The sequence below is a fragment of the Ostrinia furnacalis genome, unplaced genomic scaffold, assembly GCF_004193835.3.
Source record: "Ostrinia furnacalis isolate ACB-3 unplaced genomic scaffold, ASM419383v2 OfSCF0932, whole genome shotgun sequence".
NCBI lineage: Eukaryota > Metazoa > Arthropoda > Insecta > Lepidoptera > Crambidae > Ostrinia > Ostrinia furnacalis.
The window spans coordinates 167,376-180,111 of NW_021131171.1; the positions used below are offsets into that span (position 1 = coordinate 167,376).

General features: G+C 35.0%; 2 protein-coding genes across 2 annotated transcripts in view; one reads left to right on the forward strand and one right to left on the reverse strand.

Moving 5' to 3' along the window:
* The first annotated feature begins 397 nt into the window (after positions 1 to 397).
* On the forward strand, positions 398 to 5,124 carry Adh (alcohol dehydrogenase-like). The gene is made up of 5 exons (XM_028301521.1): positions 398 to 699; positions 2,427 to 2,666; positions 3,828 to 4,001; positions 4,495 to 4,643; positions 4,945 to 5,124. The coding sequence occupies exons 1-5, from the start codon at positions 604 to 606 to the stop codon at positions 5,105 to 5,107; spliced, it is 822 nt and encodes a 273-aa protein (XP_028157322.1). The 5' UTR covers positions 398 to 603; the 3' UTR covers positions 5,108 to 5,124.
* A 3,575-nt stretch (positions 5,125 to 8,699) lies between these two features.
* LOC114350638 (low-density lipoprotein receptor-related protein-like) overlaps positions 8,700 to 12,736 on the reverse strand; it is a 109,987-nt gene continuing 105,950 nt past the window's right edge. Inside the window, exon 4 of the mRNA XM_028301506.1 lies at positions 8,700 to 8,768. Within this exon, the coding sequence (XP_028157307.1) occupies positions 8,700 to 8,768 (69 nt within the window). The remainder of the gene's footprint in view (positions 8,769 to 12,736) is intronic.

Consider the following 12,736-nt stretch of genomic DNA (forward strand, 5'->3'; position numbering starts at 1 on the left):
GAACATTTTACTAAAAAAAAAAACATTTCTTTTATTTTTTAAAGACAGAGAACAGCATTCAAAAATTTCCGAATTTTTTTCGAAAATTCACCACCACACCATACAATTTTCTGTAAATAATGAAAATAATTTAGGATTTCATGGTTTCCTTACATTTAATTTATTAAGTTTGTTAGTGGCAAGCAATTAGAAATATTTGAATGCAGTTCTATTTCTTTTCAAAGTTAAAGGATGTTTTCTTTTGAGTTTAATTTTCTATCTACAGTATAGAGTACTTTCCCTCCAGGTGGCATTTCAAAATTCCACCTGTATATATCAGCAGACACTGATAATAATAATCTGTTATTTAGTCTAAAACACAGTAGCCGTTTCAACAATACCTAATACCTCTGGCGACGGTACAAAGAGACCGTTTCTCATTTACTATTATCGGCCGATAGCCGTTATCAGCACATTATTTTCGTGTAGCAAAACAGTTCTTCTATCGATTACTCATCAGGTCATTCAGTGCGTTGTGTTCTTTCGATCATCATGTATTGTTGGATAATGTGATGAAATTTTAAAGTGAAAATTAATAGTGATAAATTAATTTCATTAATAAAAATGTCGTTGGTTGAGGAAAAAGTGTGTATAGTGACTGGTGGCGCAGCAGGAGTAGGTGCGGGTATAGTCAAAACGCTTCTTTGGGAAAATGCTCGGGTGGGTATATTTCGAAATCTTTCACTTAGGAACAAAATGAGACAAAAGAAAACAATTATTAGTAAAACACAGACAAGGCTGCATATTTTGTATAACGTGCTCTTTTTGATTTCGTGTAATTTCGTAGATATCATCAATCTCATTAGTTTTTTCCAACATTTTCACCTAGTTATCTAGTCTTTTTGTACATATTTGCACTGATAAGTAAAATTATTAATTACTTACTTAAAATAATGTGATATTGATACTTTTGTATTAACCCTAGAGTGCTCGCGCTATGAGCATTTTGCCGCCCTCGGCAAAAAAATCGAGTTATTTTCTACACGATGCGTTTGTCAAAGTCAAGCGTTTCAGTAGCTGCCTCCCAATACTTCACCTCCATGTATTAGAAATTAGAAGAAATTTAGTACGCAGGTGACCGCAATAGAGAACGATTGTTGAACGTATGTCACGTTTTGCGGCAAATTGCTCACTGCGCGACTACTGACGTAAGTAAAATTTGTGTGTCTGATTTTTAGTTTAGTTGAAAGATTGTTAGTTTTCATTGCGTATAATGTTGTTTTGACATTAATTACGTCATAACATTGATAATTACTATTAGTGCTAATTTATTTCATGTCGTTTTCGGTAAAATTCACGTAAAATACATAAAATGAAAAAACAAGGAAGAGGGTCGGATTTCAAAGAAGCTGGTGCACTAAAATTAGTAGAAAATGTATACGAAAGTTATAGAAAAAGTAAACATAGTCATTACAATACTGATATAGAACAATCAGCGGCAGAATCTGAAGATGATGTGTCAAGGGTACAATAGCTGTGCAAATTTACTGTGCAACACACCTTAAATGCACACGTGACAGGACTGTTTTGCTGAAGCACATGTCATAGATGAGAAAAACCTTTAATTGTGCTAATAAGTTAAATTGTTCATGATGTATGTAGGTAAAAACAATAGTGTTTCTATGATTTCATTAAATATTTCCTAACATTTCCAAAATAATTTTTTTTCTTAAAATTCTAACCACAAATATTTAATAAACGTTATTTTCTAATAGTTTATGTTTTATTCTATCATTTTTGACAGATTTTCATATTTTTACACTATTATTTGACACACAACCGGAATTTTAGTTTGGGCGGCAAAATGCTCATACGCGAGCACTCGCGTTTCACGGAAAGGCGCGACTACTCTAGGGTTAAGGTGTTTTATCATGGTTATTAAACTATTGCGAAATATTTTGTATGAAAAAATAAGTCAAAAAAATTGTGGAATTGAAAAAAACAATGCCATTCAATTCCTTGAAGTGGTCAATAATAAATATAATATATAAATACTTCTTCATGTTTCTATACTACCTTCATCGTGAATAACTAAAATCATCATCATCATCAACAGCCCTTTGCAGTCCACTGCTGTACAAAGCCCTCCCCAAGAATTTCCATACCGACCGGTTCTACGTTACGTAGAGCCTTCTCTACTTCAGTGGTAAATATAACTCCACAAAATCGGCTTCCCAAAGGGCACTAAGTAAGTGTCTAGGTCAGCTACAAAGGTCCATAACAGAGAAGAAAGATGACTGCAAAAATCTTTACAAACTCCCATGATGCATTAAATGGACATGACGAAAGTGTCGTATTACAACCAGCATCATTTTTAAAATCATTGTTTATTGCGGTGCTATCCAATCAGCAACCTAAGTAAGCCTAATCTAATTCTATTGTTGCAGTTCGTGGCTTTCCTAGACATAGCGGAGCGGGAAGGCTCGTTCCTAGAAGCGGAACTGTTCGCGAAGTTTGGCGCTCTGAGAGCCAAGTTCATAAAATGCGATATATCGGACGAGGAGCAACTTGGCGCCGCTTTCAGACAGGTCTTCGACAAGTATAGAAGACTTGACATTGTTGTAAACAACGCGGCGGTGCTGAGCGCCGACGACCATGCTTATAAGAAGATTGTTGATGTTAACTTTGTAAGTGTGAAGTTTATTTACTTTAACCTACGAGTGTAATGCTGGTAACTAATGAGTGTAGAGTCACGGGAAATTGCTATCGCGAATACTACAAATCGATTCAAAATTTGTTCTAAGAAACATAAAAATAAAGGAAATCTTGTTCTATTGAAACACAAGATCTGAGACTTGGTAAAAATACTAAAGTTACGCGTTTTTCTGTAAATACTGAGGATTGTATTACAAAAGAGAGCCTGAACTTGATTCAATCTCAATGTTACCAGAATAAGAAAAGAAATAACATCTTCTGTGATGGGTCTAAATATTGAAATTCAACCAATCAAAACCCTCAATTCATGCTTGGAATTGTTTTGAACTTCAGTCATAAAACTAACAATTAAACACCAATCAGACAAGGCTCTCGCGTCCCTTACTTGTCTTGATCAAACTAATTCTATTTATGAAACAATGTTTCGATACTAATATCGAAGTGACACGACAACTTTGGAAACTTCGAATGACTGTGACTCGATTACATTGCGTTAGGGATCGAGTTAATAATATTAAAACTGTGGCGATGCACGAAGCGAGTTGGAGATCTAGTAACTTTATGACGTTGCCTTTGCCGGCAGCGGGAATCTAATCTGAAGAGATTACGTAAAAGACACAAGTGCTGAAAATTTCAAGTTATAAGACGTAGTCACATAGCTTACTAAACTTATAACTACTACTTATAGTCTTATTATCTACATAACTAAGGTAAGCTATGCTATGTGATGATGCTCATATTTTTTGCTTGTTGGAATAACTTATTCTATCCACAAAGATTATGGAAAAAACGTACAATTTGGTTCTTAATATAATGTTTAAATCCATAGGCGTCATTTATTTACAAAATACATTATTTGCACATTAACTTACTAAATTAGTCGTAATTATCGACAGTCTAAAATTCTTGACAAAATTTTTGCCTTTGCTTCGCTTAGGCTGAGTTGCACCACCTATTGACGATAACCGGTGTATTTTGTATGGAATTTGACAGATTGACGTTTGTCAAAGTTAAAGTAAAAGGTGCAACCCAGCCTTAGACTCCTTGTTGTGTCCCATCATCTTCTTTATAAATCCATATCTATGGTTTTCATTTTCCAACACCCTGTATTAACAAACCTTATTAATTTCCAGTCAGCAACAGTGAATAGCACTCTGAACGCGCTGGACATTATGGGAGTTGACAAAGGAGGGAAGGGAGGAACAGTCGTGAATGTGTCGACTCTGCTAGCCCTCAGGCCAAAACCCAGCCTGCCTGTGTATTCGGCCACCAAAATTGCGGTACTACAGTTCAGCAATTCTATTGGGGTAAGTGTGTTACAGTGTCGTTTAGATGCAAATTCTGGGTCTTTATAGTGAATTCTGTAGAGGTTATGTAAGGTATGCCAAACAATGTATATAAAACTACTACAGATATAATAATGACAGCAATTTTAGACTACAATGGCAAACAAAAGGAGTATTTCTATTTTTCTTGAAGGAAAACAATTTATACGAATTGATGGAAATACAAGAGTTTTAAAGAACAATCACATAAAACCACTTCTTATTCCATTTGGCTTATATCCTTCAAAGGAAATTAACTCGAATAAAACACACTCAGTATTCACGTATTCGCACAAGAAAACATTACGGGATCAAGTCTTTTCAAGTCGAGTCAAACGGAACTTTTAAAGGGAAGACAAAGTTTCAAATGTAGAATATTTCTCGCGACTTTTTTTGGAATTTATTTCATTTCATTTTAACTAAATTGAATGGCTGAAGTTCCAGTAGTTTGACCCGTGAAATTTTAAATTCGCAGGCGGAGTTCTATTATTCGAAGTCGCAAGTTCGAGTCCTGACGGTGTGCTTGGGTCCTACAGATACTGCTATACTACAGAAGCCAAATATCTCTAACTTAGACAAAGATTTCACCCAGAACCAGACCACACAAGCCCCTGTGAGGCAAAGGTAAACCTCATGCTGCTTGGACTTCCTTAATGACAATAGTTTCTTAGAAAACTTTGCTGAAACTTTTTATTCAAGTGCTTACCGCCTTCCTTCCTTAATATTCTCTCAAATAAGTTTATGCCAACGCATATTTGAATACTCAACGCAATTTGAGGAAATATGACGGCAGCGGTAAGGTAACATATTTCATATTCACATTGACAAAATTAAATTATGCCGAGGCGTAGACGTTTTGCATACAAAAGCAGCATCTTGCCGATAAAAATTCATGAAAGTGAGATATTATAATTTAATTTTTCAGGGTTGAGTCCGCTGTGAACGGGATTATTGAAGTTATAAACAAAGGCGAGAGTAGTTCAACTTGGATGATTGCGAATGACAAGCCTGCGGTTAATATAACACAAAATATTTTAGGTGGATTTCAGGCTATGACTGATTCGTTAGGCTTAACCTTAGACAAATAAAAATCATTGTGCTAATCGTTCTGCATTTTAATCACATTATTGATATTTTGTCTTTTTGTATTAACTTCAACGGAAGTCAATATTTCATACAGTTTCATATCTAGAAATATGATATCTATCCTTTATTGTAATCCAATAAAGGATAAACAACACAAAAGCTAGTATTCGATTCTACTCCTCCTCTTTTTAATTTAGTTTTAATGAAATCATATAAAATGTATCTCAAAAAAAGTATGAAAGATTAACGAGTGAATTCATGTTATGTTCTACCAACCTTTATTAGTAAGGTTCTCGTGAACGATGGATATCATCAATAAACCCGGTCGAATTCAATTTCTCTTTCGCTATGACATTTCATGCGTGGACTGGGAGAGTGCTCGTTTGATCCATTTTTATTTTACTCGATTGGTGTACATTAATCTCGCGGATGATCTTTCGATTGTCGGTCCATCGAGGTGCTATATCGATATTTTATTTTTATGTGCGAGGTTGTTAACAATTGCATCTTTCTTTTGTAACCTTTTAACCGATGAACCACATTGGTTTCCTAAAATACAGTTAATTAGTCCTTATTATGCGCTCTGCTCAAAAAAGACAAATACTTGCGAAGTAAATGCAAAAAAAAATACAAACTTAATTCTGGCGGTCTTATCGCTACGGTTCTCTTCTAGACAACTCAGGGGTTAAAAGAAATAATAAAGCTTGAAAAAAAAACTAGTAGAGAGAAATAAAGTTCAAAGCATGATTACCCTACTGGAATCAAATTAGTAGGATACTACTTCAACTCACCACTAAATGCTTCAAACTTCATCTTAATTTCAATTTCTAGTAAGTACTTTCAAACATCGACAGCATAACATGTCGCTAATATTTATCTACAATTGCTCCTGGAACTTCTAAAAGTGCTCATTAAAGTAACTTTCAGTATAAAACAGCTATTCTAACTTTAACCGCAACTTAGTTTTAAGCGCGTTCTGAAATGAACCTCAACTTTACCTCGGAGATTTGTTACCCTTCACCAAGTTTTAAGGGTTTGTTTTTAATAATTAATTCACTCTTTGTGTGGCTTTAAGCAGTGATAACGACCGATCGTTTCTTTTGAAAATAAAAGTATCTATAAGGCTTCAGTTAGGCTGAATTGCACCACTTTACGTTGACCGTAACCATGACGATAACCGGTGTTTTTTGTATGGAGTTTGACAGATTTTTGACGTTTGTCAAAGTTAAGGAAGATTGTGCAACCCAGCCTTAGAGTAGACTATTCTCTTTGATTTTTTTTTTGCGTAAACAGACTAGCAGCATAGATTTATTTACACTTATAGGTTAAGTACCTACTTCAAAAGTTATTGTATCATAACTGTCTTCATTTCATCTATTACGAGTATGAAAAATTTATCAAGTAGATTAGTCATAAGGTTACACAATTAAAACATCAAATAAGTAATGTTCAACACAAAAGTGAAAACAACTTTACGACTACGTAACCTCCAGACTTGTCTACCAGACTAAGAAAGGTTACACAGAACAACTTCTACAAGTACCTAGGTAAGTAAATAACACTTTATACGTCTATTTTCAGTAAATAAGTTCAAAAGTAATTAACGTGAGTCGTGACGTTAAATCGAAATTAATACTATCTTCAGTTCGTAGGATTGCTTTTAAAATCGCATTTAATATGTAAACTTCGTAGTCAAATTAAAGTTAGTTTTCCACTTACCTGTTGTAACCAACTAGTATTTCAATTGGACTTCTCGAAAGTTCTTTTGCGAGTTAATTTGTCAAAAGCGAAAAAGAAGGAGAAACTGTTTGAAGTTGAAAGGAGTTGAGTTGCGTCAAAATTAAATTACATATGTCCATTATTGGGTACAAAAGGTTGATAGAAAATGTACCTATATTTGAGTGGGATATTAAATTGCATCCACGTTTTTAACAATTTCAAATAATAAGGCACCGGCACTGACTCCAAAAATATCAATCATGGTCATAATAATTATACTAATTAAATAAAGAACGTAATTATTTTTCAACTATTTAGATTTAGTGTAGTTTTTTGGTGTCAGTTAAATTTTTTAAAGTCGATTTTTTTATTTGGAATCAATTAAGGCGATTTTAGGTGCAGACAAATCAAAAGTGTAATCATCAGTCTCAGTCTACCGCTAGACAAAAGTATTCCCGAAGACACTGTAAATTAAATATCCCCGATTGTCTATTGTTCTTTTATAGAGACCAGCCATCTTGCGTGTGCCATCGCTCCATGTAAGTACCTGGAGAAAGTCCTACACTGCACTTGTCAAGAACAAGAGTTTATACAGAGGAAATACAAATGAGTAGGTCAATACGTATGCGGCGCGCACGCACACACTGACAAAATACCTCGCTAATCCACGCTAAATTTTGTCAGTGTGTGCGTGCGCGCCACATACGTATTGGCGCGCTCACATACAAACCGCGCTCGATGCGTTTCTATGAAGATGACCTATTCATTTGTATTTACTCTGGTTTATATGTATTATTATGTATTACTAATGCAATAAATGTCACACGCCTACGAACTAACCCACGTTATTATTGAGATTGAAAGAAATAAAATTATCCAATAAAGAATAAACCCAAGAAATAATAAAAAGAAATATAATTGTAACCAAAAATCCATCTTCACAAAATCCAAACGGATACAAATGGAAGCACCTGACAGTCGTTCCCGTAAATCAAAGTCGGGCATGTCGATACCTCATTTCGGAGAAAACGTGTGCTGACAAATTGGAGTTTCAATACCCAGTAATACGGGGCGATATTAACTGGCATAATTACACGTGCCAGCGCGGCCAGACCGGACGGTTGGCATTGGCACTTGGCAGAATAATGCACTCATTGGACTCCGCCGGGAAACGGGTGATTTACCGAGGATCTGTTTAGTCTGTGTTGTTTGAAAAGGCAATTTATGCAAATTATTTCAAACACACGATCGCTCTCTCTGCAATCTTTGTTAGTCTGTTTTGTTTGAAAAGGCAATTTAAGCAAATTATTTTAACACACGATCGCTTTTTCTGCAGTCACGGCTTATACTGGCCATTTTGGTGCTTAGTTTTTGGGTGCTTGGTGTTAGTTGATTAGTTTTATAGAGCTATTTTATTTTTTAAATAAATAATTAATTACTACATATTTCTTACTTATCAATTGAAATGCCACATTTACTTGGAAAAAAACTTTTGGAAAACCCACCAAATCCAACCAAATGACTGTGACTTACGTGACTTGAATCACGTAAGCCAAAATACTTTATTCCCACACGGGGATTTTCGATAAACGGTTGAGCTTCCAATTGTAGAGAAGATGTAGTTTCTTCTTTCAGGTCAATTTAGTCGTTATTGCCCAAGACAGAAGATAAGATTTAAGTTTCACACCGATAGTTAGCTGAATGTAGCTAGTTCTGTGATGATGAGTCCCTGTGGGATCCCACTAATTTATGACACACATTAGCTTAAACTGTGCATGCACTTGCGTTTAGGTAAAATTGCACAGTGAAATAGTGTTGGGTGTCTGTTCCACCTATTTTATATGGGAATAAATATACGTTGATAGATTTGAAGGGTTACCTGGGGTGTTCCCCTTCAATAGCTCGTGCTCTGGGCGATTTGTCGTATGTAGTAAAGTAGATTTTCTAAAATCATATCATTTATTTATTTCGATATGTTTTTTCATGAATTCACACCCAAATCAAATATGTATATCAATCTATAATCTACACTAGCGCTCTAATCAAGATACGAGTATCAATAATTAATTAATTGGTACCAAATATGTAGCAAATGTTATGATTGAGTGTAGTACAGATGCACTAAACTGCGGCAAATCATTGTTGATCATTTCTCGTTAAGTTATAGGTAATTATAGTACATAAAATGTGTCTAATGCATTATTGTTCGCCTAAACTCAACTACCAGTAGCCCAGAAGTCCACGATAACAATCTCATATTACGATAACTCATGCCAAATAAAAACACTCATATCTGAAAAATGCACCTGCCGGTCGAATTAATAACAATTCCTACTTGGAATTTACGAGCATTGCACTCGTAAGCACGGAGAACCGCAGTGCAGAGAATAAATCTCGGAGGAACTGAATAACTTGGAACCCGTTACGTACAAGTGTTTTACTCTGAAATCTTATATTCTAGACTATTCTAGACTTTACGACATAGAAGAGTTTTCTATGTGGTAGGCGAAATGTGAAAACTAGACAAAAATTGTCCGGTTTTGGCAACTCAATGGTCTTTTGTGACACTTCATTGCAAACTGCATACGGGTTTCGATAAATAAGGGTGTGTTTGATTTCTATGTTAGCTTTATACAAACATGTAATAGGACCCCGGGTCATCACCTGTAGAATACACAGACCATTTATTTTGTTAGCTATTCTAAAACAACTTTGCCTACCAATGAAAGTTTTACCTATTTAAAAATGTGGCTCTACTAAATAAAGATACTACCTAATACTATTTCTTTTGTTAAAAACAAGGCTCATTTTTAATAAAAAATGAAGGTATAGTTCAAAGATCCTTATTAACAACTTAAATGAGCCTTCGTTCCTTTTTGCATGCTTAAATATTCCTTTGCCTTATTTAGGTACTTTTATACGAAAATATCCGTAATTTCAACCGACAATACCTCTAGATTAGCTTTTTTCCTCACTAAATCACCATCAGGTCCCATAACCAACCACAGTGGCGGGCCTTAATTAATATTTCACGATGCTAAACTGGGGAATTGATGCAGACTCGTGTTTTGCCAGCTGTCCCGCGAAACGCGTCCCGTATTGGGACAACTGGGAATTATATTCCCAGAGCCCAGAGGTGTCATTAGCTGGGATCGCTGTTAGTAGCAGACCCCTGATAATTTTTAGAACGCCATGCCACTTTTTAAGACGGCAGTGGCTGGTTTAATATTACACATACGTATTGCCTGATGCAATATAATTGCGCGCGAGCGATAAGGATGGGTAGCTTGGGGTCATTGGACAAAATTCTACGTGCTCACGGACCAGGCTTTAGTAATTAAATTGATTTAAGTTGATGCAAATAGAGGTAGATAGGCATATTTCTGAACGGAGCTTAAACCGATTCAATTTCAAGTTTAAATCGATGCATGTGATTGGTTGAATTTCAATGTTAAGATCAATCACGGGAGATATTTTTTTAAAGCTCAGCTAAGCTAACATCTCACCAATTTAGTGATTGTATACATAGAACTCGCTTGAAGCCACAATGTAGACACATACATATATAGGTACTTGTTAAATTTCAGATATCAAGGTAAACACACCATAAGAATCCCGATTTAAAAACACTTATTCGTAAAAGTATCACGAAACTTCTGGGAAAAATATTCCCAGCTGTCCCGTAACGAGAAGGCTGTAGCGGGACTACTGGGAAAACACTGGGACGCCGAACATTTGCCAAATCCGACCCCGTTTAAGAATTCACCGCCGTATTTCAACAGATCCAAATGAGAGCTCTGATTCTGAATAAACTGGAGATTTTAGAGCTCGAGAAAACACTAAAGAGCGTAGACTAAGCCGTTTAGCGTCAAATGCCTGGAATTTGGCGCGTTTGAATGGAGAGCTCAGTGACCAAGATTAACTGAGCTACAGATTCTGAAGCCGTTTGCATGCTAAGAGGGATTCCAAATCTTAACGTCAGAAAGTCGAATGTTGTTTAGGAGAATGTTAGGTATTTATGAAATGTTTAGAGAATATTATATTACTTATTCAAACGAACACATTTTGTTATTTCAGAAAAAACTACATAAAAACATAAATATCGGAAACCGAGATTACACTCTTCATAAAAACCATTTAAAAATCCTATGAGAACCTTTTTTACTTCTACGCGGCCGAAATCGTAAAAAGTCATAACGTTTTTTTTTAAGAAATATAAAATTGCTTGAAGATTAACATTATTTTTATTTAATTCAACATTCATATAAATGACAGTGTGACAGACACGACCTTTAAAATCCAGAAAAAGAAACATAAAAATAGGAGTTACAGGACATACAAAGTGCCGTGGAATAACGCCATTGGCTTAATAAAAGTAATAAACCAATCCCCTAAGCCTGTAGGTGTAAGCCTGACAAACATCCCCGCAGTTTAGCAATATCATCATCCGAGTCAGCACGCCTAGTCTGCGTAAACAAATTTCAGGTATTGGGATTACATAAAACAGGAGGATGTCCACAGAGCAGAGACATCCAGAAAGCTCACTTTCATTGTATTTGTAAAAATGGTTTGATTTCAAAATACATAGTTAAGGCCAACATCATTGTTGGTGAAGTTTTAGGTAGATATATGATATTATAACGCTATCTAATAAATGAAGGCGATAGATTACAGGATACTACAAAATGAATATCGTAAAATAGAAATTGCCTTAATTTTATAACATAACTTTAAGATTCATAGTATACTTTAGAGTAGAGAGCGATGAAGCCTTTCACTCCATACTAATAGTCTTTTCTGCTGTGAAAAACAAGTGAAAACCCAAACCTACTATTCGTTTCTATTGTATACTATCCTCCTGTTAAAAACAGGTCTATAAAACGCGAAATATGTACGTATTCGATTACCTCGCCACGGTCCATTTGGTGGGGCGGCGGACCCGAAAATGACATCAAATTACATGGGATTCCAGGAGATCTGGGTCGGTTTTTCAGTGAAATTTTCATGAGACAAAATTCAAATTATTTTATAAACTGACTGTCTTTCTCTGTAGGGTTTTGGGAAATGAGTTTATTAAATATCTGAACAAGCAGCTGACGGGCCCAACAATTAGTGGTTAAATGGAAAATGTAGTTCAAATTGTTTAAAGTTAGTAATGAATTGATAATTATTATGAATAAGGTAAAAATATTTGTCATGAGCAAACATTATTCGTAACAAGTAAACAAAAAAGAAACGATAATAATCAACATAACTAATACAACACAATTAGAAGAAAGGAAAATTAACAAGAGAATTCTCAAAGGGAATGTTAAATAGAGAGTCAGGGGTAATTTTCATCGACTTGCCATCTATTTTTCTCAATTTAAAGAGTGAGACAAAAATACCAATTAAATTGAATTTGTCTAGAAAATTTTGCTTTGTAGAGTCAAAACGCACCGCAACATGAGTACCTACTTGAGATGTGATCAGTAAAAGTATTCTAATCTTCTTTCGAAGTACAAAACAAGCAGGTATTGCCACTTCTAGAAGGAAAAAAGTAACGTCACAAAGGAAATTCCCGACATTTGTAAATGTCGAGTAATTTTTACGAATAAGAGGAAATACCGAGGCCAAGGAAATACAATTTCCGTGCGTGCCTTTTATGTATGTTGACTCTATGATGCTTTGCCCCATTCCATGAGAACCTGCATATAGAGTCACTAAAACATGCACTCAATGTGCTACTGCTGGAAAGAAACTAGTAATAGAATCCTTGAATTGCTATATTGACTCTATTCGATCATTTTAAATCAACTAACTTGATATAGAGTCACTAAAACTTTTATGTACTTAATTGTTGTGGTCTAAATGTTAGAGACTGAGAGATAGAAACTTACTTATAGTATCTTTAAATTTATACAAATACAAAT

Bases quoted from the DNA above. Each gene is read 5' to 3' on its own strand.
- Adh (XM_028301521.1), top strand. From the start codon at position 604: ATGTCGTTGGTTGAGGAAAAAGTGTGTATAGTGACTGGTGGCGCAGCA. The intron at 700-2,426 runs GTGGGTATATTT...CTATTGTTGCAG, and splicing joins TTCTTTGGGAAAATGCTCGG to TTCGTGGCTTTCCTAGACAT. The intron at 4,644-4,944 runs GTAAACCTCATG...TTAATTTTTCAG, and splicing joins CAAGCCCCTGTGAGGCAAAG to GGTTGAGTCCGCTGTGAACG.